Here is a 26599-nt window from a genome sequence, read left to right as displayed (position 1 = left end):
ACAAACCTTTCCTAAATGTGAAACAAATGCTGTGGGTGTGAATTCATACTTAACCATAAAAACCCTTGCAGTACTCTGTCTCGTATTAAATACCACATATAACTCTCAGCAGGTTTTATGTTGTGTTTTACTGTCAGCAATGGCTAAAGCTGGCCTAACATTTTGTTTGGCAATTAGGAAAATTTGTAGTCTAATCTATTAAACCAAAAAAGCCAACAACTACACTCGATGCCGAATTCATTCCGTTTTTATGCCCATCTGCCTTCCCAATAATTTAATCATTCTCCTTTTATGGCCTACGCTATTTAAATATCCCCGAAAAGTATTATTTAGGGGGAAAAAACCTGAAAATAAGCAAAACTGAGTCATGCCACTTAAATAAGTTCTTGGTGAAAAGTTTAAAAGTTTTCATTGCTTTGCAAAGGAGTCAACTGCTTTTTTTTTTTTTAATGGGGTGGGACACGTAAACTTCCGAAATCTCAAGAACCCCACAAACGACATCTAAACATCACTATGTACTTCCATAAGCTCAGGAGTATACGAGTTTATCACAAAAAAACGCCAGGACATTAAATGAAAGGAAAAATATTGTCCAGAAACCTTTAAGAAGAAAAAAAAAAAAGAAATCCAGAAAGTATTACACTGGCTATGAGGCCACAAAAACACACAGAGGAAACCTGAATGTGTATTTCTAAATAAAAGAAGCCAGTCTGAAAAGGCTACATACTGTGCGATTCCAACCATATGACTTTCTGGAAAAGGTAAAACTATGGACACAGTAAAAAGATCAGTGGTTGCCACAGGGTAGGGGAAGGGAGGGATGCAGAGCCAGGGCACAGAGGATTTTTAGGGCCGGGAAAGAAACTATTCTGTAGGACACTATAATGGCAGATACATGTCACCATACATTTGTCAAAACTCACAGAATATACAACACCCAGAGTAAACCCTAACGTAAAGTATGGACTCCAGTTAATTACAAGGTATCAACGTTGGCTCACCCATTGTAGCAAGGCACCTCACCGATGCAAGATGGTACCAAGAGGGAAAAGGAGGGGGTGTTAATATGGGGACTCTAATTTCTGCTCGAGTTTCTGTAAACCTAAAGCTGCTCTCAAAAATAGTCTATTAATTTTTCTAAAAATACTGTCAGAGCACTTCGGAATCTACATCAGATGGAGAGGAAGAAATGCCAGGTTGGGGTGGACTGTTACTGGGGCAGGTGTGGCTTCAGTGTCCCTGCCCGATGACCACCCGCCCCCGGCACCCGCCTGTGTCTCCCAGGCTTTCCTCCTGGCCATGAGATGTCATTCTACGGGGCCTGGACATGCGGTCCCCAGCCATGACACCTTGGAAAGGATACCGGCATGAGCCTGTCGGAACAGCGCCTGCAGGCCACGCCCCCTGACGCTGAAGGTCGTAGAAAACTCAGGAGGAACCCCCTCCTCGACAGGACTGGAGGGGCGCACTCCGACCCCTCCCCCTGCCAAGTGGCTTTGCAGGGTGTTAATTTAAACTAAAAGGGGGCGCCCTGCCCCCTTGGGCCTTCTGCGCAGGCCCTGTGCCAGCCCAGAGTCGGGGTGGCCTGGCTGCACTGCCCCCGCGTGCACGCCCTGGGGAGCGGGCTGTCCGCGCGCCCGTAATCGAATCCCACGCTTGTGCTGCACAGATGTCACCCTCAGGTGGCTCCGGCCCCGTGCTCAGCCCCTCCATCACGTCCAGACTGGCCATTTCTGCAGAAGCTTTCTAGTTCAGTGAAAACCCCCAGCAAGGGTGAGGTCGTGCGGCTTTGTCCGACACCACTGCTGAAACCCTCTCCTCGGATGGCGGGCTTCGACGGTCAAGGCTGGTCTTTCCGCCCTTTGGAAATGCGGCGTCACGACGCCACCCGTTTTTAGGGCCTTAAGCACTGCCCAAGTTTTTGTCTTCCTTTAACATGGCACCCTGCCCCCAACTGCCTTCTGCTGAGAGAGAGGGAACGGGAAAATACAGGCGACCGGGGAGGCGGGGAGGGGAGGGGCGCGGCCGGAGCTGCCTGTCTGGGCGAGCGCTTGGCCCCTCCCCAGATGTGTGAGCTAGCACTCCGCTCCCGGCCAGCAGAGACCCTCTGGAGCCGGCTCCTTCCGCCAGCGGGGCCTGGGCTCTGGGTCCTACAACAACACCGCTGGAGCCCCTTCCTTTCCGTACATGTTAAACTCATTTCCTAGTGAATTACTGGGAAAGCCAGGCGCTCCCCCCGCCGCTGTGCTCAGAGGATGCGCTCCATCCACTCTGGCACCGCGGGCCAGCGTGCATTTTGAGCATTTTCTAGCTGAGCAACTTCCAGCGAAGGAATTACAGAGGGATATTTTTCATTTGTTTTGTTTTTAAAGGGAAGGGGAAATGAGTGATTCAGAAACAACCAAAATAAGAGCTTCCCTATTACCACCCCTCCCCCCCTCCCCGCCCCCCCGCAGTGCTCTTCATGGAATTGTTTGCAACTTCATAGCATTTATTATGTTGGCAGATATCACTGACCTCTCTGAAGCAACAGTTCTGAAAACGGTTTTCTCAAGCTTCTACAATCTAATGAACGCTAGTTACCCCCAAGTCTAAGAAGCTTATAAAATACAACCAAGAAAACCCAGAACACATAAAATTCCTCTGCTTATTTTTCTAAATTACAGCCATATTTTTATTTTAAAGCACTAATAATACCAGCATAATGTCTCACTATATAGAGTTTTGACCACAAACATTTTTGGGAGATTTGCTCTGAAGATAAACAAACAAGAGGAGCTTGTGTTCTGGCAAAGCTGACGGAGTGAATGGTTTTCATTTTCCCCGAGTGTGAGCTCCAGAAGCTTTGCCAAGTACAGGTTAAGCTCCTTGAGTTTTCACTTCCTGTACCCCGACCTGTCAATCACTTCCTGTCTGCAACGACAATTTCCATCATTAGAGCTGGGGATTTTTATCTCCTGCAACGGTACTCCCGTTGCCACCGTTAGTTTGAATTCTGATAAATTATTCACCATCTTTGAAAATAACCGAAAATGACACCGTCCACGTGCACCACCGCTCTGCAGCCAGGGTCCCCGTCCTCCTGGTGTGCCTCCAAGTGCTCTGACGAGGCCAGCTTCTCCCGCTCTTCGGCGGCTCGAGAAGGCCTCTGGCCAGCCCCAATTATCTTCTGGTGCACAGAGAGTAATTATTTGCTTCCTGTAAGCATGCGTAACAGAACCCAGAGTTTGGACGGCTTTCCATAAGGTAATCCAATTCATCCAAGCCATCCTAACACAATTACAGGCACTGGCAATATCTTTGCTTTTCACCTGATAAGGCTGCCGCAGAGGCGCGGGATGGCTTGCGTCAACATACCTCCCGGACTATAGCTTCTGACAGCCCTGCGTTCGGCCCCTCCCCTCACCCCCCTGCATGTGCCTACCCAGCGGCATACTGCTCCCGGGCTCCCGTGCACGGCAGCTCCGAGGAGGCTTCTCCCTTGCACGGGCGGACGAGCATCAGAGCTGTTTCCGAGCGTTCCGGAAGTCATGATGGGTGTGCGGCTGGTTCTAAAACCCGTCCTTCGACGGGCCTGGCCGTGGAGTCCTCAGCCGGGCCAGGCGGCCGTAAATCTCTGCAGGCCTCCCGGGCCTAGACCAGAGATGCAGGCGCTGGGCCTGACGGTGGCTCTGTACGGCCGTGACCGGCGACTGCACGGGGTGCAGTGGCGGGCAGCCTCAGACTTAGCGTGTGTGATGTCAACTCTCTAATTCTGGGGCTTCCAGGGAGAAAATATACAAAGTGGGGACTGTTTCTGGTGTCTCCCCCTTGAAATGAAAGCACGTCATTGTGGCTCAATAATGCGGCTCTTCCTTTTCTGTTTATTTTCAGAAGTTTATGGGGAAAAAAATGTTTAAAGGATGAATGAGTAGGCTGAACTTTTTGCCTCTCTCCGCTGGCGTGCCAGGGAATAAAACAGCCATTCACACCTGAGCACGGAGAAGCCAAATGGGGCCAGTGCCAGGCAAAATCAGATTCTTTGTAGCCACGTCCATTCATCCAAAGTGTGCTTTCACGTTGCCAAATTTCTAGCTAATATTTTCCCTTCGCTGAAGCCCCGATGTATTAAAACAGATCCTGAAGCAAAGAGCGTCTCAAACACACAGCCAACACCCAGAGTAAGACTCGGGGATCCCAGGCCTGTTGGCTGGTAATTATATTCACCTCTTTCAGAAAGCCGAGAAGGAGAAATTAACACCAAACTATACTGCTTTCATCGCGTTATGCAGATGAAATGACAAGTTGTCGTTTAAGAAGTTAATAAACAGTCTCCGTTGTGCAGGTTATCCAAATGCTACTGAAGAGAAAACCTTGGATCCCTAAATGATGTGTAATTAAAATTATTTTTAAAATCCTCCCTGACAGGCCGGGGCTTAGCCAAAATGTAAATGACATTAAAGAAGACAATGAATTTCATTTTATTTAATGTCCCTTTTTGCAGATCCTCATTTACATAGCATTTTTAACAAAAGCGTTGACCTTATAAATGCTGGCATTTGTACAGCTCCCTCGGAGTTGGATTTAATCACGCTCGTGCAAAGCCATGAGGGAGGGAGCCTGAAGTTCTCTGCTTGGAGAGGGAGAAGGAATAAAAACATTGGGACTGGTCAAATGTTTATCCTCCCCGCTTCTGAAAACAACCTGACAAGAAGATGTAAGGGGCTAGGGAATAACCCGGTGCTGTTTGTAAGGCTTGGTAATAATCATACATAATCGTTTGGAAATATAGCTAATAAAAAATATAATGAGTGTTCAGCAAGATCGGCATTAGGCCCAAATTACATGATATTAATACTTGAACAGGTGCAGAAAGGCGCTTTAAATGAGGAAAATGAATAAAATGTCCCAGAGCACAACTGTGTGTGCTGACAAAAAGTCAATGCCATGAATAATTCAGTGAGGAGGACTGCCAGCAAAGGTCGGCTCTCTTTGACCTTTGTGACAGGAAGTGAAAGGAAACACTGTTGGCTAAAAAAAAAAAGAGAGAGAGAGAGAGAGAAAGAAAGAAAGAAAGAAAATCTCCAATCGGCCTTCGGCTACCGTTCTGCAATCACTTTAAAGGTGTAAACTTAAAACTCGTAAATGAATCAAAGGAAGGCTCTGGAGGGCTGGTGGATGGAGGGGGAGTTAAAACTGTGGACAGTTAGCTCTTCTGACTCAAGACCATGTGAAATCGCAGACAATGAGAGGTTAAGTCAATAATATTTTTCTACAACCCAATGTCAATTATGTATAAAAAATCTGAGGTCAGCTGAAAAGTATTTTCAGAGCCCACAGGGTTGAAATTTTGTAACAGCTGTTAAATATGACAAAACCCCCTCCTCCCCCCCAAACTAAAGCTATTCCAAACTCTGTATGAAAGAAAATGGGATAAACAGATGTCTGGCTTCCAGACAGGAAAGTAGGACAGACTTGGAATGATAAGTCTCCCAAACTCTATAGACCCACGCCAGATTTACTGGGGAGGGGGCACTGCCTGCCACAGAGATGCCAGCAAGTAGGGCGCCTGAGGCGGGGCCATCTGGAACCGCCCTGCCGAGCACGCCCCCGGCACGGCCCGGAGCACACAGTGTGTGACCCGGCCCCTCTGGACGGTCACACCACCCGGCTCCTGCCACCTCCCCGACCGGCCTTTCCACTTTGCAACAGTTGGACCTGCACCTCTGGTCCACTGAGGGCCAGCACGGAAGGGGAGGTAAGAACGTGGACCCTCCTGGGCACTTCCCGAGGCCCGGGAAACACCAGGATGGCAAGGGAGGTGGGCGAGAGGCAGAGTGTGGCTTTGGTTTAGCAGCTACACCAACATCCTGTAATCATTTACAGCCCTTGGAATGTACGGGTGAAACAGGAGAGATTTATCTGTTCATAGTTGGGATATGTGGACAATGGGTGTTCCTAATGAAGACCATCTGCTTTTGTGTTTTCCCAGAAAACATTATTCCATGAGGAAAATGATACTCCCGTCCTTTTCAGCAATACCCTAAAAATTCATGTGTGTGTGTGTGTGTGTGTGTACACACACATATATACATAAACATGGGTATGCATGCATGAGGGTGTACACACACATATATACATGTATGTGGGTGTGTGCATGGGTGTACACACACGTACATACATGTGGGGTGTGCGTGGGTGTGCAAGCACACACACACACACACACACACGCCTTCCCCCTCCCTGCATCTGGCTCTCCGCATCTCACCACCATCTACCATAGATGCTTGTTTCTGCAGCATCCCTTTACCGACCACGATTTTTCCTTTACAGTGCTATGTTTCTCCTTTACCCCGTTAGTTATATTATTCTAAATATGCCACAGAATAATTATATTTGTGAAGCTATAAAAAAGGCACTGTTTCATCAAGAAGAAAACAGTTAACGTAAGTGAAACCTTCACCGTAAATTATAACGGTTTTGTAATGCAAAATGTTCTCACTTTTCCCCCCTCTTTTTTACAGAGGGGTCTTCCATGCTGTTCGTGAGTATTTAATGCTTCTGAAAGATAACTAAACTGAATTGTGTAATTAATTGACTTAAGGCATTGGAGTCTATAGAATGCGATTTCCCTGCCAGAGCAGGGAGCCTACCGCTCTGCTCTCATAACACAGAAAAGCAGTCTCAGCGTGCCAGAAGAGGCTCGGTGTGGGTTAGAACAAATGTGGGCCCATTGATCTCAATTCAGCTTGGAATTATTGGTTTATATCCTCAGGACAAATATGCCTTATCTGGTCAGAACCTGCTAAATGTATCCAAAGGCCACAAGGAGCCGGCAAAGCACATTGTATATAATTCTTTTTTAAGCCAACTAACCAAGTGATGACATTGCTGATGGGGACCCGTAGACCAACTCACCGATTTGATGGGATGTTTTATTCTGCAATACTCAAGAGGAAACACGGGCTAGAAACTCAACGTAAGCAACTAATTTTAGGAGGCAACACACACGCCACAGAAATGATTATCATTATGAAACTGAAACACATCTCAGCTGCGAAAGACTCCATCACTGAAGATATTCCCCTCCTATCGGTATTTTTCTTTCTCTGATTAACACAACTTGCCCTAGTGAACACTAAACTCTTCATTTTTTTCCCCCAGAAACATGCCTTAAACTGGAGATTGTGCCAATACTACTGCAGTCATTTCACAAAGATTTACATCAAGCAACAAAACGCAAATAGTATTTGTCATGATAAGTGACAGCTCTCTTAAGAATGCTAAAAATGTACATTCTATTTGTCATCACATAAAGCTATCCTTACCTTAAAATCCCTAGCATGGAAGGTGATTAAAATTCCTATAAAATTGTCATATCTTTGAATTTAGAAGCAGAGCAGATTTTTCATCAATAATTAAGACCTCCAAAGCATTTATGCCTAGCGTAAATGGAGCTGCAATCCTCCTTATTCAAATAAACTTGGTAAACCCATTAACCAAATGTTTTTACATTTTTCACCTCCTCTCATGCTTCTAGAATATCAAATGATCACATATTTCTCTTGGGTTAGAGAGGTATCAGTCGTCTCAGCACATATTTTAATTAACCAAACATAAGAGAACATTCACTCAGACAAGAACTGAAGAGTACATTTCTGCATATCTAAGGAAGATGTTTCCCATCATGTGATGAAATAACAGTACTAAAAGTTATTCAGTATCAACAGTCAGTAACTGATTGAATGTCACACAAACCAAAAGTGATTCTGAAGGTAACACAGCGCATCTAAAACGTTAGTTGACTCAACACGGCTACTTCATTACTTGTGCCATGCTAAAAACCGTCACGATTTAAAAACAAGTCATCTTTTTAAATGTATAAATAGCACAAATTGAAGACAACTCAAAAGATGAAACACTTTACCATCCCGTATTAGGAGCACACGTGCACTGCCTTTTCAAGCATCTCACAGTCAGACAAGATTCCAATAGCTGCTCAAACACTTTTAGCCGTTCAAAAAAATAAATTCAGTTACAAGACAACACTCCAAGGCCGTATAATTTCCACGGCCACAACACTAAAGACAAATATAATTATATTGATTTTTGTAGTTCGAGTCCTATACAGTGTTGAACTTGTTCTCAATTGCCTGAGTGACGGCCACAACTGGTCAACCCTATTTGATTACTAATAAGAGAGCTGTCCCTTCTGTCAGATACCGAACATTCTCCACTAAGCAAACAGCTATTCCAGCTAGTTAAACATTAGCATTGCTCTCCACTGGTGGCGCATATTTCTTCAGGCTTAACTCATAGAGTTTTCCGGGTTTAATTTTTCAGACACTGGACAGCAAAGTTCATGATCAAAAGATAACTTTGTAATGAAAGCTGCTGAAATTCAACCCCTCTTCAAAACAGTCTGAACCTCTGCTTCACAAAACTGGTGTCATATGTACACATCTAACATTTATTCAACTTGGGTACCAATTTCAAATTCTGCAGTCAATCACACACTGGGCCTTTTGCTGTTACCCATTGTGGGGAAGAAAGAAATCCTCCTGTCCCCCAGGTCACTGAAACCCCAGCGGTGTGGGTGAGTGCTGGGAGAGGAGGGTGGTGGTGTTTTTGTTGTTTCCCCTAAAGCAATGCCAAACGCACGTTCGCGCTATTAGGACTAATGATTAGGATCTTAAAAGGATGCCGCGTTGCCCAAGGAAGATGATAAATAGCAAGACGAAGAGCAGCAAATGTAAAGAATGCATACAGCTAATCTAGTTATGGAAATTAATGTTGGAAAATGTAACCAGCAGGTGTAATTAGTTTCAATTATAACAACTTTGGTTTGTTGGTTACATATTTGCTACTTGACATAAAACGACAGCCACAATTGGAAAAAAATTAGGAGACATTTTGCAACTAATTGAGAGCAGATTAAATTCATTCTAACACTGGGCAACAATTACAACAGGAACACCACCCAAGTCTTGACTTCGGCTATCATCCGAGATAAAAATAATGCAAAAATGAAATACTTGTTAACAAATTAGCAAAAAGCATTTTATGACATATCTCTGGGTTTAAAGCCAGAAAGTCTCTAGGCATAAAGTGCTCCTCAGTGAGAGCAGTGGCAGATGAAACTGCTTCCCTTGACAACTCGCAAGCAATTACCGAATCCCCACAGAGCGAGCCACCAGGTTTCCAAGTCAACCCACCTGTGCATGATAACACACGCCGACAACAAATGGTGCGAGGCACGAGATGAGCTCAACACCAGACTCAAAAACAAGAAGCAACTGGAACCCAAGCCAGGCCACGGGTTTGGTTGCGGCTGCGGTTTTGTTTTGAAAAATAACGAAGTCATCCTTACCTGTCAATGATCACAGGGTCTGAGGGTGTTTCGTTTCTATTGCCACAGCTTTTCTTATCACAGCACCGGCTGTGGAGTAATAGTAAACAGTGGTTTTAACACACCTTTCATCCTTTCATGCCCAGCTTGTAATTTTCTTTTTTTTGAAGTCTGACAGTAAAAGCGGTCGGAGTCATGAAAATAAGTTATCCTACCAAAGCGGTTGGCACGTTTAAACCCAGCGCATTCACGTGCTCTGCGGCTCAACTTGGGATGTAACTTTCTACCGGAAGGAGCAGAGTTGAGCAGATCTGTTAATACTAGGAGGGTAACGGAGCTACTATATAAATTGTGATACTAAAATATGGAAAACGTTGTCGGTGTTTGTCTTTGCAATGAACTGAGGAGAAGGGGAAGCAGGAGGCTTGGGAATAACTTTTCACAGCTTCAGCTTTTGTTTACCTCTAATTGTCAAGCTGTTATTTCTGGAAAAGATGCAAGATGCCACCTTCAACCAATATTTCTTTGGGGCATTTATTAATTATAACCACAAAAGCGTGCATCAATCTATCAGAAACTTCTATTGTTCCTTCTTTAAGCCTACCTTAACTCCGTTATTGAAACTTTAATTAAAGCAGAAATGAAACAAAAATGTTATGCTTCTTGCATTTTAAAAAAGCATACTTGTATAATGGTTACATGTCTAAATTAGCTAAATTAACACCATATGGTAGGCAAAGTATATAAAGCCTTTTAAAGCTGACAGCTAAAGTGATTAAAGAAAGTCTACAGTCTTCCACTTAGAGCTTAAATCACATCTGTGCGCTTTCTATGTTAATTGCAGTACATGCAGAAGTGGATAATAAAGAAATTCCACTTTATTGGTTGTAATTTATATTTATTACCTGATATGAGAAAAAGTCAGCTTTTGTATATTAGTGCTGTAACAATATGTCTGCTCAGAAATGGCATTTAGGCAATAGGCATCGCAGCTAGGCAAAGTATGCCCCTCGGAGTCTGCGGCCTGCAACTGTAGCCTGCAAGCCTGCAAAGCAGGTCCTTATTAGCCCTTGCAACTATACTTCACATGCCGCACATACAAAGTCAATGATGCATTTTTATTTGCCATGTAGGGGTGAAACTCTTGTGGTAGTTAGAAAAAAAAAACAGGTGGGAAATTGCTCTTCTGACAGAGATCTCAAGTAACGTACAAGCTATCTAACAATATGAACGATGCATCGCTGCTCTGGGGAAGAGGTTACCTGACAGAATCACAATCCAATTCTCACATACACGAGCTCCATAATAAGTTAAACGAGTTTCCTTTTTATCAATAACAGACAATTGTGTATCTCAGGATGCGAGTGCTTGAGAGGCAAGTAGTAAAATGATTCCGCCGGCATCGCGGACAGATGCATCACCCAGGACCTGCTTTCCTTTTTGACTACACAGCAGCGACACGGCCAACATATTAATCCGCTCTGCTGAGCAGCCGGTCGCGTTGATCGTCATCACTCGGGGGGAAATGAGACCGGGCTCCTCGGTGGCCGGCGTGCGGCCGCGGGCCGATTACATTTCAATCGATGCCCTTCCCGAAGTTGGGCGGGGTGATGGCGCCTGGACGCGGCGTCCTTTGTAGACGCAGCTGGCGCCGAGGCCGCCCCGCGCCCCCGCCGCCGTCCGCCCGCGCCCGCCGCTCACCTGCACATGATCTCGTGGGTCAGCAGCACGCGGCACATCTCCGGGTTCTTGTCCTGGCCCTCGTAGACGATGGCCTGCGCGGGGGACAAGCAGAGGCGGGGTTACGCGGCGCCCGCGGCTGTGGCGCCCAGTCGCCCCGGGCGCTGCGGGCCTCGCGGGCGGCAGGTGCACAGCGGGCGACGGGAGGCGTCCGGGGCCACCGTCCTGGCGGGGTCACCCGGAGCCTGGCTAGGCCAAGGCGGCCTCCTCTCCTGGGCGCCCGCCGGGCCTGCGCGGGGCCTTCTGCTCGGGAGGACGGCTGCCGCGCTCGGGCCGGGGCGAGGGCCGGGAGAGGGAGGCCGAGGCACCGGCGCAGGGAGCGAGGGCGCGCTGCTCCCGGCCCCCTTGCTGCCCGCGCCGCCGCCGCCGCCGCCGCCGCCGCCGCCGGGCCGCGTCCTCGGGCTATTGTCTACACCGAGTTGCGATCGGCGTGTTGCAAAAGGCCGATCAGAACGCGCTAAGTAAGAGTAAAGAAGCGGAGAAGAGCCGCCCGGGCAGCAGTTTGCCTGGTGTCGAGGGCCGCGCCCGCCCTGCCCCGCGCGCTCCCCGGGCTCGGGCAAGTCGGGCGCCCGGCAGCTCCCCGCTTTCCAAGCCCAGGCGCCTGCGTGGGTCGTCCGCCCGGGCCCCGCCGCCGCCCCGAGCCCGCGGGGCCGCCTTGAGCGCCCGGCCACGGCCGGGATCCGCACGCGGCGGGCGGTCCCGGGGCCGGGGCGCAGCAACCGCACGTGGCCGCGCGGGGCCGGGCCTGGTGGGCGCCCAGCAGGAGCGCTGGGGGCCCCGGGGCGCCCGGGCCCGCGCGGCCACGTGCTCCTCGCCGGATGATATTTGGGAAGAAAGTGCTAATGGCCAATCTGGTGTTTATTTTGAAACTGCTAACAATGATTTTTCTCGGGTAAAAAGGCAGTGTCTGCGCACACGCTCTGGTGGGTTTTGAGCAGAGGCTCCGCCAGATGGTGCGAGGCCCTAGGTGCGCACACGACCGCGCTCAGCCCGGCTCCGCAGCCGGGAACCCGGGCCGGGGGGCCGCCCGCGCCTGCCCCACCGCCGGCCTCGCCAAAAAAGAAAGAAAAAAAAAAAGGGAAAAGGCCACTGGGGGAGGGGCAGGGGCGGGGGCCGGGAGCCGCAAGTTCCCCCGCAGAAAATTCCACGGAACGGGGAGGGGAGTCTCCTCTCCAGTTCCCGCCCTCCCCCCCGAAAATTATCTGGAAATTACTTCCAACCTCCTCGGGCACTTCTGACACTTTCCTCCACTTCCAGGCGGACAAAGCCCTTTCTCGGGAAAGCCCGGGGCCGCCCTCTGGGCAGAGGGAAGGGTTCCCTCGAGCCCCTCTCCCACTGCCTCCTTCCCGACCCACTCGGAACCACAGAAGTGATGGGTGTCACCCCAAGCCAACGGGCCGCCTGGGGCTCAGGGCGCGTGGCCGCGGCGGGCACCAGCACTTCTGAGAACGCTGCTTGTCCTCGGATGGATCCCCGTATTTATATTTGATTTATTTTTTATTTTGTAGCACAAACAGAAATCCATAAACTGTCGGTTCAGCGCCATTGACTCTTTGATCAGTTACTGGGCTATTTCTTTCCTTCCCCACCCCCCCCATCTCCGTCAGTGAGAGGAGATTAAATGCCTTTATTCTCAGCCCCGTTTATACTGTAAAGGTACAGGGAAAAATGAACAATAAAAGTGCACTTAAAACGGAAACCTCCTCCTTCTCTATGCAGAAACTCAGCGCTGCCTGCATCAACCTCTTCGTTAGACTACAGCGATTTCCGAAAACATTTAGCCCTTATATACAAAGGAAATAAAAGCACCCTGTCAACGCGCCTCCCGAGTTCCAGAGGCTTCCCTGAATCCCAGTGAAATAATTACCGAAGGGCACGCCGCCTCCGTCTTTGTCAGAAAGACCGTAGTTTACCTGTCAGATCTGTTTTACTCTAAGAGAAAACCATAGTGTTTTACCACTGCAGACATTAAAATCTAACACGCTTGTTGCCTAGGTAAGGACAAACTTTTTAAAGGGGAAGTAAAATCCGAAAACCAATTGCCGTGCAGAGAGTGGGAAGCATGCGTGCTGGGTTGCAAGAAGCAGAAAGAGTTCCTTTTTACTTCGCTCACAATTCTTCAAGTTAGCATCAAAACTGAAGACACTACTTTCATTTCTAAGCGTGAAGCTCAGTTTGGAAGTATATTTTAAATCAATCTGTGCACAGTGGATTTCACTTAGGCGTGGGATTTGCCCCTCCCCCAACACTACTTGAAGAAAATGGGGGGAAAATCCTTAAAACAACTAAACAACAACGTCGCACCCAACACAAAACCAGCCAGAGACTGCACAATGTCAAAAAGCAGTGAAGCACTCTTCTGCACTTAATCACACGACTGATAGCCAATAGTTATCATCGGAAAAGTTGACCAAGACAGGTTAAATAATTTAATAAGGAACTGCTGGTAATTATGTTATTTACAAGGTATGACAGAGGGTGGAAAGGGAGGAGAAGCTACCCCCAGAGCAATGGACGGGTTTGGGTGACCCCTGGAGCTCGGAGTTTGAATTATGGAGATGGGGGGCTGAGAGGTGAAGATGGACTAGAGGAGAACAAGGTGACTTCTCACCCCAACACATTTAACTTTTAAATCCAAATAAACGTCTCGTGTTACTAGACCATCACACTGGAGAGGAGGGAAAAAATGAGCTAATCAAGTCCAACCCAATGGGCTCTGGAAAGGAGTTAGTTGTCTTTGTTATAGAAAAAAAAAAAAATCAATGAAATGATTCCAAGCAGAGAGAGAAACGTTTAAAATTTTACAAGGGGGGAGACCCTGAGAATTTTGTCAAATATTAATTACCATAATTAATTAAGACAGAATTTGATTTCAATCACAAGCCATTTAATAAAGCATCTATGTCCTGTTCTAATGACAACATAAACTATTTTACCAATCACTCCATTTATTCCAATAAATATGGAGTTCTCATTAGCGTGTCGAGGAAACTAAATGAAAAACAAATACACCAGATCCATTTGTCAGTCCCCTAGTCTCTGAAACCCCAGGGCAGCCCCAGCTGAGCACTGAAAACTAGTGTCGAGGCTTAAACTTTCTCACCTGTTTGGTCATTGAATCTATGAGGCGAACATACAGATCCTGCTCCGTTCTGACTCCTGCGAAGAAACAGGGACAGATTCTCATCAGGATTTTAGCAAGGGCACACGGGGGCACAGGAAGTCGGTAACCCGGGACTGCCACCTCCATGATGCAGCAAAAGTTAGGCATGCCCTTTCAAAGGCAGGAAAGAACCCCAATCACTTCTCATTTAAATTTTTTCTTTTCTTAATTAAGAACCTCAATACTCTTAGAGTTTGCATTTAAAGGTGCAAGAAATGTGCCTGGCTGAGAGCAGGCCTGGTCGCTGCTCCGGGTGGGCCATGTGCTGCTTTATTTTTGAAAACAGCACGAAATGGAAACTAAGTGAGAGTCTGAACTCTTTCTAATGTCTCTCGAGGATTTTTTTTAAATCTCAGTGCACAGGAAGTAAGTTGTGCTCAGTGTACAGAGCTACCCCCGTTTCAATAATTAACATTAATTTGCAAAATTGAAAAAAGTCACTTAAAAGCGATGTTCTGCTGGCGCCCCGTATCGATCCCCTTTTTACTTTCTGCTTCGAGCCCGACCGGTTAATCATGTGAAGTGCCATCGACTTATTGATCGTTTATGTTTTGTTTTCCTTCTATGCCATGAGAAGATTTCGTGTTTACATCCATGTCATTTTAATCTCAAAATCTTTATGTCCTTTAGCCATCGCGGAAAGGGAGAGCGAGCCCGGCGGGGCGGGAAGGCAGGAGCGGCCGCCGCCACTTACCGTTGCTGTACAGCAACTGGAGTTTATAGTGGATGCCGTTGTTGGTTTTCTCGTTGTTGGGCTCCTGAAAGTAACGATAAATAATTGCATTTAGTGCGATCGGTGTCCGGCGCGGCCACCGCACTCGGTCCCCCTCCACGACCGAGGCCCCTTGGCCTCACGCATGGCAGGATTCCTAGCTCGGAGCAGCGCGGTGATGTCACTTTCCTGCTGGAAGGCCAGCGTTCTCCTCGCCCGGAGTAAGTCCGGGGGCGCAGAGAAGTTGCCCAGCCCTCGGCTGGCCCGGGCGGCCGCACGTGGCGGCGGCGGGGGGCGCCTCGCAGAGCGGTCCCCGCCGCCGAGGGGGCACTCGGGGCCACCGCGCTTGGGCACCGCCTGCCTCCCACTTCTAGAAAGATGGAGAGTGTGACTGTATGTTTGCACTTACTTTCTCTTTCTCCACAAAGTCCACAAAAGCAGTCCTTTCAATCTCCACCGGCTGCCCCTGCCTGTCGTAGAGCGCCAGCACGAAGTGGAAGAAATTGGATTTCCGGAGGTTGGAAGGCGGCTGCTTCTCGAAGTGCGCCCGCGCCAGCCCCACGCCGCTGCGGGAGGAAAGAGACAGCGGCCCGGTGAGGAGCGCGGCGCCGGCCGGCTGCGGGGACCCGGCGGGGCCGGGGCCGGGGCGCGCGGGGGCGGCCGGTACGTACCTCTGGGCGGCCGTGTTGGCGTCCACCACCCCCGCCGTGTGCATCCACGAGCGCACCGGGTTCATGCCGCTGCCCAGCGGCTCCTCCTTCATGGTCGTCCCCCCGCGCGGAATATTCTCCTGAATCCCAAACATGAAAACTGGTGGCGGCGGCCGCAGCTCCCGGCCGAAAGCGCTTCCGCGAGCAGCGGCGCTCGGGGCTCGGCGGCAGGCGGCTGCCCTGGCCGCGCTGGCCCTGCTCGGCGCCTGCGGTCCGGCCCGCCGCCGGCTTCAGCCCGTCCCGGGCAGGCGCGACATACACCGGCGGCCGGGCGCTCCGGACGGCCGGGGGCGCGGAGGCGGCTACACCGGCGGCGCTTCGGCGGAGCAGGACGCGGTGGCCGCGGCGGCGGCGGTTTTTGTTGTTGTTTTGCAGGCGCGCTCAACGTGGTGTCATCCTAGCCAGGCGGCGTCCGCGGCTGCAGGACACTGCGGGATCGCCCGCTTCTGGCGCGGCCCGCCTGCTCCAAAGACAAATAAACGGGGCAGTGAGTGCCGCGGCGCAGTCCCGGGCGCAGGCGGGGCGCGGCGGGGCCTGGAGCGGCGCGCGCAGCGGATGGAGGCGCACAAAACTCAGCCCTCTCTCCCCGAGGAATGGACCCTTTCCCGGGAGCCAAAACTCGAAGCCCCCGGGAGCGGCGCTGTCAGAGGGTGACGTCGGGGGGCGGCGCCTGCGCCATATATGGGAGCGGCCGCCCCTCGCCGCGCCCCTCGCCGCCGCCGCCGCCGCGCTCTCCGACTGACTGCCTGACGGCGCCGCGAGCCGGCCCGAGCCCCGCGAGCCCAGCGAGCCCTGCCGCCGCCGAGCGCCGCCGAGCGCCGCCGAGCGCCACCGAGCGCCGCCGCAGCCCCCAGCCACGCGCCGCGGCTCCTCGCGCCCACCCGCAGCCAAGGAAGTTACTACTCGCCCAAATAAGTCTTGAAATGAAACAAACAACCAGTGCACAACTGCAGCCTGGCCCCTTAATACCTCCTCCCGAAATCAGCCACACAGTCAAAACACCGTGGGGAGCAGGGGGTAAAATGCCGGGGCGCCCCCAGTTGCCCAAATGCTGGCACTAAATGCAAGGGGCCGCAGGTCGCCCTGGGATGGCCCAAAGGGAAAAGTGGTAGAAGCAGGCAGGCCGCAGGAAGGGAGCTGGAGGGGCAAGCAACGGACTGGGGGCTGGGGGCTGGGACCTGGGGGCGAGGTGGGGGCGGGGAGCAGGGCTCCCCGGCCAAGGCGGGGCGCGCAGCTCAGCCTGTTTTCTAAGCAGACCTAAAGCGGCTGGGGGGGCCGGTCTGCCCCCGTCTGGGCCTTTCTGGGCGCGCGTGCTTTCCGCCCCGGCGGAGGCCACCGAGTGTCGGGCTGGGGACCCACGTCGGAGGCAGACTCTGCCAGATGCTCTCTCTCTTTCCCGGTGGCCACGGGAGACCCCGTCCCCCGGCCTGTCCTTAGGCGCGGCGAGTGACAAAGGCGGTTCCGGGCTCTCTGGGTGGACAGGAAGCGCGCCCGGCCTCTGCGGAGACCCCGAGCCGGGTGTCCGGCTGCGCGCCCTGCGCGATGACCAGACCTCCCCGGCGCCAGCCGCTCTAAAAGCCGAGCAGACGCTGCGGGCGCCCGGGTCCTGCCCTCGGTGCCGCTGAGCCCGAGTGAGCGCGCGGCGCGCGGCGCGCGGCTTCCAGACCTGGTTTCCAGGAATCTGGAGGGCAGCTGGGTGTGGGTAGCGCGTGGGCCCGGCGGCCGAGCTCCTGCAGGCAGCCGGGACTCGGCGCCCAGGCGCACTGCCCGCCCAAAGGACGTCTGCGCGACACGGAGCGGAGGCCCAGGGGACGGCCAGGAGCTGTCCCGGCACTTCCCTGCCGAGAGAATTCAGGCCCTTTTGATTAAAACAAACAGAAAATTTAAAAAACAGGTTTCAAGGTGCAGTGTTGTCGCAGGACAGCCTCTTCACGCCCGGTCTGGGGCAGCACTCTTTTTTTTTCTTTCATGAATTGGCAGTGTGTGTGCGTTAATATTTTAATTAATCGGGAAAATCAAAGTCCGATTTACGTTATCTGGGGACCCCCCAAGCCTCTTGGAAGGGGTGAGAAAAAAAAGCAGTGCTGGAAAGCAATCTATTTTGCTGGTGTTGGGGGTTAATGACTATTGCCAAAGATAAGTGAATTATCACAGCTGTTGCGCCAGTCCCATCTCAAAATCCATTCCGGTGCCGGCCGTCTAATTAAATACGTAAGTATAATAAAATCATATTTTATGACTATTTGAGGGTAATGAGATTAGTCTTTAGAAGCGATCGCCACATATTAAAGATGCCACTGTCTATAGAATGTTAATAACCTTAAATCAAAGTGTATGAAAACTATTCACGATAAATTAAATGAAAATTTCTGTATTCCTAATAAGCCCAGTGCTTTCCACCCACAGCCGACCCAGTGGAAGAGGGAACACTTTCCTCGTGGAGAGACAACGCAAAATAAAGTTAGTCAACGGTGGAGGGTCGGGTTGAGAAACCGCTTTGTCTCTGCGTATTTAGCTGCTTCTGGGGCTCACCGCAAGGCGAGCGACCAGGCAAGCGTTATTGTCAGATTATGCAAAGTGCCTTTTCGGAAAAGATGAAGTTGGAAAGGGGAAACAATGTTCCCTTTGTAGCACACTTCCTAAAATGCCCAGCCCACGCTGGAGGTACCCCCTTCCTTGCTCTAACGAAAGTATCATGCTTAAAATCATTTACAGTATCTTTAATTCAGATTACACGCGCCAAGGCGATTTAAATCTGATTACCAAATTAGAAGGTTTTAAAACAAATCCTTCTAAATCTGATACTGTTGACTAAAGAGGGAAAAAAAGTTCTATAAGCCCATCACATAAGGTAACGATCCTGCCCCAGAAAGAAAAGGGGTTTTAAACCTTTTTGACAACAAATGCAGCTGCCCCACTATTTTGGATGATATTAAGCGAAAATGAATGCAAATCTGTGTTCAGCAGCCATCTGGCCCGAAATGGGGGAATCAGCTGCTCTCACAACAGGCTCGGAGGCTGAATCCATTTCAGCTCATTTTCTAGATCATCTGGTCCCGCACCCAAAGCGTGGAAAATACGGTCTTTATCATTCACCAACTTTATCTTTTTTGTCACTCCACTGCTGGCTCCGAGCTGCGGGCACAAGGACTCGCCAGCCGGGCAGGGTCTCCACACGGGCCTGCTGGGGAGCGGCCTGGCAGGGCAGCCCCTCAGCCCCCACACCTCACCCCACCCCAGATTTTCCCCTTGACGGGGCGGGAGCAGCAGCGGATAGGAGCGAGGGGCCCAGCGCCCAGGCCGGGGACGGCGGAGGGGGCCGCAGGTCAATTCCTGGATGTGCAGAGAGATGCTGGGAGCGCATCCCCGCGCCCGCCGCCTCTAGCAGGAGTCCTGCCCCCGCCCCTCTCGCTCTCCGGGGATCTAGGGGAGCCCAGTACCCAGGCGGGGAAAGCCGAGGGGGGGCGGGCGCCGGCTGACTCTTTGGAAGTTGAGCAGGCCCGCCGCGACCGCTGGTCCAGCCTCCGCGCACAGACCGCTCCCAGGGGCCAGACAGACGCCCAGGGGCCGGGCCGGGCGGGGCCTGACCTTCGCTGGAAACCTCGCGGGCCGCGACGGCGGCGACGACAGCTCAGGGCGCCGCGCTCAACGCGATTTGCACGGGTGGCCCTCGCGCCACTGCCTCCTCCTCCTCCCCCTCGGAGGTTGGGAAGTATTCCTTTTGTGCGGATTTACGGGGAGAGGCTTCAATGAGCCCCCTCGCATTTGCATTTAAATAGCGGCATCAAGCGCTTCGCGTGCCACACACCAGTGGGCTCCCAGATGTCACGCCGGAGTCAGTCAGATGGCCAGTGCCCAGCTGTCCTCCCCACGTCGTGCCGGAGCAGGCAGTGACCTTAAAGAGACAGCGCCCGCAGCCCCTGGAGCCCCGCTCGGGGAGCGGCGTGCAGGGCGCAGGGCCGCGGCCGCGCTTGGCCACTGACCTGCGGCACCACCCGAGGCTGGGCCGGGCGGTACAAACGCGCAGCGCCCGCGCCCAGGCCCAGCCCGGCCTCCCTGCCGGCCGCGCAGTGTCCAGGCCGCCGCGCGCACCAAGCCCCCCGCCCGCGCCCACTACCCACCCACGGGAGGAGGGGAGGGCTGCTCCGCGCGCGCCAGGCGTTGAACTTCCCCCTCGCGCCTCCCAGTCACGGGTCCTCCACTGCCGCGTGGTGCGAGGCCTGGAGAGCGGGAGTCGGGCTGGTGCCGGCCTCCGAGCCATCCAGAAACTTCGGCCAAGTTGGGGTCCCAGGACGCAAGGCCGGCCGCGGCGTCAGCGCCGGCCCAACGCCCAGAGCACTCTGTGAATGCCCCTTCCTGCCCGCGGCCGAGCCCCGGGAGCCAGCCGCCCTCTCTCCCAGCCTTCCGAAGAGTAATAAACTGCATTTCCGGCGTTGAGAAGCCCGGGCCGGGGGTTCCTGGAAGCCAATCCCCAGGAGGCATCCGGGGTGCGCGAGCGCGGCCGGGTGCGGCTCCCTCGTAGCGCCAGTGTCCTCAGGCCCAGGCTGCGCGGCCATGTCCCTCAGAGCCCTCGGGAAAGGGTGGGAGCCAACGCGCTGAAGGCCAGCGGTTCGCTTTCCCGCCGCCAGTGCTGAGTTGCAGGCGCGGCCCGCCCCACGTCCTCCGCGCCCGGGGGTCACGCTCAGACAGCGCCGGTGACCCGGCCTCCAGCCCGGCTCCGGCCCCGAGTCTGGGCCCGGCGCCGCGCACAGGCACGGCTCGGGAAAAGAACCCGAAAGCGGAGGGCCAGACTGACCTTGGGCCCCGGAGAGAATTAGGTCGCAGGGGCTGGGGGAGCCGGAGAATAGAGTAATCCCGGGAGGGCGCACCTAGAAAGTCCCGTGAACTGCGGGGTGGGGTGGAACAGCCAGGCACTCGCAAACCCTGCCCCTCGGGGGTCAGTGACGCGGCCACTGAGCGCGCCCGGGCTTTGCCTTGCGCCGCGGGGGCACGCTCGCCCGTGGGCCTGGGGAGACCGGGGAAGCCAGGGCTCCGCACTCAGGCCACCCCAACCTGTTAAGCTGCGTACCAAGGGGGCCGGGCCAGAGTCTGGGGAGTTTTCCAGGCCCAGAGAACGCGCCTTCGCCCTCTCAATACAGAGACGGAAGCTGCGGGGCCCTCAGGAGGCCTGTGGCGACGGAATCCAAGCCGGGACGCGCGTCCCGCCTGCCCTCAGAGGCAATCAACTGGGCATCTCGCCCTGGACACACGGGGCGCTTCTACGGGCTCCTCTCCCCTGCGCTGGAAGGCGGGAGGCCTGGCTGGATTCACGGCTAAAAAGAGAGCACCGAAGGGTCTCAGACCCCTGTTCTCTGCACCGCCGCCCACCCCCCCCTCAACACCGGTCACTCTGTAGGCCCACCCCTGAGTACCGAAAAGGGCTCAATTCTCCAAGTGAGAACGTGCAGGCGCCTCCTGCCAAGGCGGCCAAGTTTGATAAACAGCGCCTCCTGGGGTGAGTAGAGCGGAGTGCCGCCGCAGCGCAGCCGAGAGCCGAGCCGCCCAGGCTCCCACCCACCCCCGGGCAGGTGGCCGCCGCGGCTCCCCGCCCGGCTTCACCAGCTGGGCCGCGGCTTCTGCGCGTCGGCCGCACCTAGGCCTCGCTGACCCCGTGACCTCAGGAGCGCGAAGAAACGTCCACCCGCCGCCCGGTCCTAATTGCCGCTCACGTATGTTTGCAAGAGTCAGGCCGAGCCGGGCACCGGGAACAAGGCCCAGGCGGCGGACACCGCGCTCACGCTCTTGTTGGAGAGAAGCGCGCGCTCCAAGTGCCCGGCCCTGTGGGGGGCAGCGGACGCCACCGGAACGCGCTCGACCGTCTCCTTGGAAAACCTAGCTCCAAGCGGGGCCGAAAATGCCGGGGCGCACCTCGGCTCCTGCAGCGTGCGAAATTAGAAAGGAAACAGTTAATTACTGTCTCCTTGTCCTAACTTTTCTCTGGTCCTTTCAGTTACTTTGTCTAACCGCATATTCTGAGTCAGCCTTGGGAGCTCTTCAGCCAGAGCGAGAATCCAAAATCAAACACTCGCCTTCTGCCAGCCGGGCTTCTCCCAGTGCACCTTGCAACCTTAAAGGTTGCCTCTCCGCAACAAGCTCGGAAGGCGCACCGGTGCTGGGAAAGACAGCTGAAGCGTGGCGGGGTCCCTCGGATCCGAAAAGGCACAGTGGTTTCGCAACGAGCTGGGATTTCCCGAGCTGCGTTCAGCGGCGCCCCAAGGCAGTCGGGCAGGCTGAGCCTGAGCCGGCGCCCCGGACGCGGGTTCCGCGCGCGCACGCCCGCCCCCGCCAGTTTACAAAGCAAACTTTCCCCAGAGTAGCTTCTACATGGAACGGCGCGCGAAGTACGCCAATCAACACCTAATCACACCCAAACTGTAGAAACACGGATCGATCAGATAATTTCAAATATTATAATTGGCTTTAATTAAACACACTGCGTTCTAATTAACTCTGAAATTTTAGCATGCTTTGGGACACTGGTGTCTGATTTGATATTGTCAGTCCAGATGTCCTAATAAAATTCAATCCTCCACTCAAGACTTCAATATTCACTAAGAACAAAATGCAAATTAAATGCAAAACCTAAAGTATCGCCAGAGGTATAATCAAGAAAGGTGTCTCAAAACTTCTCACTTTTTATTACGCAGTAGTTTAAAAATGCAGATTACATCCTAACAAGACCTCTCCAGTACACCATAAATCTTAACTCTTTCCTGGACGGGGATGGAGTGCCCTGCCACTGGCTTAAAGGTAAAGGAGGGGGAGAGCCAGATCCCATGATGGAACTGAACAACCTCCTGTGGAAGCCAACGGAGCGCAAAAGTTTGCCAGTGAGATTCTGGTTTGAAGCACGGGTTTGCCAACCCGGGCAAAGGAGTTGGGGTGGTAGAGAGCCAAGGGGTGGAGGTGAACGGGATGGCACGGGACTGACGCCCTCCTCTGCCGCCACCTTCGCCCACTCCTTGGCCACACCTTAACGGAGCGTGTACACATCCCTTCTCCTGCGCAAAGGTGGGGAGGTGGGTGACCGCGGCCGGGCCCGGTCAGTCCGCTCGCGTAATTATCTCAGCTGCGGGGACCGGGAGGACGAGGCTGGGAGGGAAGGGAGAGCACACTGCCCTTGGACAGAAATGTGTCAAGCCCTCCTCCTTTCCCTCTTGCACAAATCCTTTCGCCACATTCTCCCGACTTCTAAGGGATCCGAGCCAGCGGACGGGGGTCCAGCGGCACGCGGCGTCGGGACGGCCTCTCCTGGGAAGCCCGGCGCAGGCCACACCGGGGGTGCGCCTCTGGCGACACGTTTAGCCGCGACTTGATTCTTTACCAATGCGGGGGTCTGCTAAATTTACAGTCCAGAATGAGCCCCGTTAAAAGGAAGCTATTCTCACATTAAAAATGTGTATGTTTTCCATACTAATGGAGTCACTTAAAGCTGTTGCTAATTTAACTTTTTAAAAAGGCCACACTGGAAATTTGCATTTTCTTTAGGATATTGAAATGAAGAGAAAACTGCTGGGCGGCGAGGCTGCCCAGGGCATAGCTGGGGGCCATGCAGAAATAAAAACAGATAAAGAAAAGAAGAAAGAAAGAAACCCGCTTCCCTTCTAGACTATTAATAAGCAATTTGTCCCGCTGAAATTTACATTGCAAAGCGCAGTGCACAGGCTGCCACGGCGGCGGAGCGGGCTCGGGCGGCGCATCCCGCGCGGGGTGCGGGCGGCCTCTGGGCAGTCCCGGCCGCCCTCGGGAGTGATCGGTGCGCAGCTTTGAACTTGGTGTCCTTGCCGACGCACGGCCGACCCTCGCCCGCACCCAGGCGTATCTGCACCCCAGTGCCCCGCCTGGGCCGAGCGCCCGGAGAGCCGGCACTGGAGCTGCGCGGTCACCACCAGGGGGCCGCAGCCAGTTGGGGTCTCTCCCGGGGAGCCCCTAGGCTCCCACGGACATCCCAGACTCACTGACCCCCATCCGCCCCGCAACACTGCCCCGGCCTTAAATTAAAAATGCCAACAATACGCTTAATATTTTTCCCGCTGAGCCGTGCGGCCCTGGTCCAGGCCCACTGCCGGTGCGGAGCCTCGAGCTCGGCGCCCGCCCCGCGCCCCCGCCAGCTCCCCCGCCCGCGCGCAGCCCGGCGGAGCGCAGCTCCGGAGCCTAGCGTGGGACCAGGGCGCCATCTACGGGCGCCGCGCTGCTCCGGGCGCCGCCGCCTCCTCCCTCTCCCCTTCCGGAACCCGCTCCTCCTCCCGCAGCCGCCGCCCGCGCTCACCCCGCGTCCGCACAGCGACGCCTGCCACTTACCACAATTGCAAGGCCCTCCCCGTGCCATTTTGCTTACGAAACACTGATTGCTAGATAGTCGAACTTTTAAGCGCTGTATTAAAACTTTCGAAATGAAGGCGCTCTCCTGCTTGCAATTTTGGGGCACACGGTTAAAAGACATGAAATGTAAAGATAATGCAATTTGTTAGTCCAACTCTGCGATTTGAGACTTGATGTCCCCAAAGACCTGGCGAGCTTTTCGCCTTTATTTATTTTTATTAAAACATCAATCCGCGCTGGAGCTGGGTGAACTCGGTTTCACCTGGAGAACATAAAATCCTCCAGACCAGAGAAATAAGCACCTTTCATAAATCAGCGGTATTCCTGACACATCGATCAATTTTTGGTTGTTAATCCGAAAGGAGGAGTTTTAATTGCTTCCTGCGTTCTCGTCCAGGCACCTCAGCGTTTCGAGCCCTCCCTCCTGCCCTCCAGGGATCTCACTTTGTATTGGGGGGAGGGGCGGGGATTGAAAAATCCCGGGTCGTTCCACTAAATCCCAGAACCCCCAATCTCCGCCCGCGCCCGTGCGCGCCTCCCCCGCGCCGAGGGCGCTCTGCACGCGCTCACCTCTCAGCAGCCCAGCCAGGAAGGCCTCGAGGAGAGGCCACCCGGAGCCCGCGCGGCCGCCCAGGCGTGCTCGCCAGCCGCCAAGACGCTGCCAGGGCCCGGCGCAAAAGTTCACTGCGAGGCCAGGCCCGAAGTGCCGCCCACGGTCCCGGGCTCCCGCGTCCCCAAGCCCCGACCCGCGCTCCCGCAGGCGAGGAGAGCGCACCCCGGCTCGGGGACCCCTCAGTGCGCGCAGCCCGGCCCCCCCCCCAACCACTCCGCCCAGCGCCCGACCCGCGACGCGCGAAGTTCAACTTTGAGGGCCCGTGGCCTCCGGTGGGCCGCGGGCCGGGGCGGGGACCACCCCGCCGACGGGATCGCGAGCAGCCACCACGCGCTTACCTGCGCCGCTCATTCGACGGGAGTCGCGGGGCGCCCTGGCCGCGAGGTGACAGCGGCGCAGGATTTGGGCCGGGAGGGTGTGCTGCCCGGCGCCTGCCCACCTTCCCACCTCCCGCCCTCCCTGGAGAGCCCACGGGCCGGGCCGCGAGCGCACCAGTGCGCACGCGCCGCGCCGTCTTCCACCGCGGGAGGCGGCGGCGCGGTGGGCGCTGTGGGCGCTGTGGGCGCGGTGGGCGCTGTGGGCGCGGTGGGTGGGCGGGCGAGAAGGTACCCGCGGGCGCCCGGCAGCCTGCCCGCCGCCGTGCCCCAGGGCCGCAGCTGCACCCCGCGCTGGCCGCGGGCGGGGGAGGACTTGCGGGGCATCCCCTGGCCGGACGCGGGGTTCTCCGTGGGGAGGCCCTTTTGCCAGGACCTGAGCCACGCTCGTTCCTCTGAGGGCCTGAGGGCGTTCGCAACCTGCTTTGGACAAGACAGCGCGCCAGGCCCCGGACGGGACGGGACAGCACGGCCGGTACACCTGTCCGGAAGGGGGTCCCAAGCCCGGGAGGCCTGAAGCCGTCGGTGTGGATCCGTGCACCCTCGCAAGCTGAAGATGCCCCGCGCCTTTCTGGTAATGTTGGGGAGGGGGCCGCTTCCTTGGAGACTAGATGCTACTAAGCTAGTGAGAAACACTCTTCGCCCGGAGGTCTCAGTGAAATGGGGGAGGGAAGAGATCTGCCACAAACAGGAGAGGGACCAGGATTCTCCCCTGAGAATTTGTTTGCAGGTGGCTTTAGCCACCTGGCCCGCTCCAAGCGGAGCTCTGCGCTCGGGGCGTCGTCAGCTCACGCGCCTCCTCAGCTCTTGGAGACCGAGGCCAGGCAGCCCTGACCACGCTACCCCTGCCTTTGGTGTCACCTGGCAAATGAGCAGATGTGGAACCTTTGCCATAAGCATCTGGAGCTGCTCTGTAGGAAAGAAAGGGCGTCAGGAGCTCTGGCATCCCGCACCCTCTGACTGACGCTGGGCCTGGCGGGAGCTGACCGGGCCTGCCCTCCCTACCCTGACCGGGCCTGCCCTCCCTACCCCGTCTGCTCAGTTTTCTAATACCTCCCTTTGACGAAAGCCTGGGGCTATCTCCTACCGATTCTTATCTACATGCTTTCTTAAAACCTAAGTTCGATGCAGATACCTAAACAAATACAACTTTCGTATCACCAAGGTTTGTTTCAGAAAACACCAGTGTGTTGAAACGTGACCCTCACCCTCCACCTTCTTGGTTTTTCTCCCCCGTTTCTGGCTCCTAGACTTGTTTTGTACTCTTTATTTCAGCCTTTTTACAGTGAAAGTTGAATGTGCTGAATCATGAAATCTTACCGGAAGGAGAAAGTTATTTTTGGCCATTTATTTAGTAAAAGGCACTCTGGAGAATGCAACCCAGAAATGTACTTTATTATGATAGCTTAATGTAAGAAAAGAACTAAATAACGAATATTTCCCCCTTGTCACCTTCACTTGGGAATCATTTTTAATGTGAGCCAGCATGAAACTATTTAAGCAGTATGCAGTAGTTTAGGACATAAAATTACCCATGTTTTTAAAAGCAGCTCACACGTATTGGATGTTATGTGCCAGCACCCCAAGATAGGCACATG

At 53.9% G+C, this 26599-nt stretch overlaps 2 protein-coding genes across 13 annotated transcripts in view; one reads left to right on the top strand and one right to left on the bottom strand.

Moving 5' to 3' along the window:
• EBF3 (EBF transcription factor 3) overlaps positions 1–15748 on the bottom strand; it is a 114551-nt gene extending 98803 nt beyond the window's left edge. For 11 of the 12 annotated variants that reach the window (XM_065894538.1, XM_065894539.1, XM_065894545.1 and 8 more), the window contains exons 1-6: positions 15615–15748; positions 15353–15509; positions 14926–14989; positions 14172–14227; positions 11030–11103; positions 9350–9418 (exon numbers count right to left, since the gene is read on the bottom strand). In XM_065894538.1, the coding sequence (XP_065750610.1) occupies positions 9350–9418; positions 11030–11103; positions 14172–14227; positions 14926–14989; positions 15353–15509; positions 15615–15748 (554 nt within the window). The remainder of the gene's footprint in view (positions 1–9349; positions 9419–11029; positions 11104–14171; positions 14228–14925; positions 14990–15352; positions 15510–15614) is intronic. The other variant, XM_065894544.1, reaches the window with a different exon arrangement.
• LOC136136568 (collagen alpha-1(I) chain-like) lies at positions 15747–25518 on the top strand. The gene is made up of 9 exons (XM_065894752.1): positions 15747–16140; positions 16245–16511; positions 17091–17248; positions 18894–19357; positions 19465–19995; positions 21049–21147; positions 21255–21361; positions 21444–21575; positions 24518–25518. Exons 1-9 carry the CDS (start codon positions 15747–15749, stop codon positions 25516–25518), a joined length of 3153 nt encoding a protein of 1050 aa, XP_065750824.1.
• The last annotated feature ends 1081 nt before the right edge of the window (positions 25519–26599 follow it).

The sequence above is a fragment of the Phocoena phocoena genome, chromosome 16 (assembly GCF_963924675.1).
Source record: "Phocoena phocoena chromosome 16, mPhoPho1.1, whole genome shotgun sequence".
Lineage (NCBI taxonomy): Eukaryota > Metazoa > Chordata > Mammalia > Artiodactyla > Phocoenidae > Phocoena > Phocoena phocoena.
This window is presented reverse-complemented; position numbering and strand designations above follow the sequence as displayed.

Excerpts from the sequence above, each read along its gene's own strand:
- LOC136136568 (XM_065894752.1), top strand. The coding sequence starts at position 15,747 with ATGAAAACTGGTGGCGGCGGCCGCAGCTCCCGGCCGAAAGCGCTTCCG. Across the intron at positions 16,512-17,090 it reads CCGCCGCAGCCCCCAGCCAC|GCGCGGCGAGTGACAAAGGC; the intron begins GCGCCGCGGCTC and ends GCCTGTCCTTAG. Across the intron at positions 17,249-18,893 it reads AAGCCGAGCAGACGCTGCGG|ATTTTCCCCTTGACGGGGCG; the intron begins GCGCCCGGGTCC and ends ACCCCACCCCAG.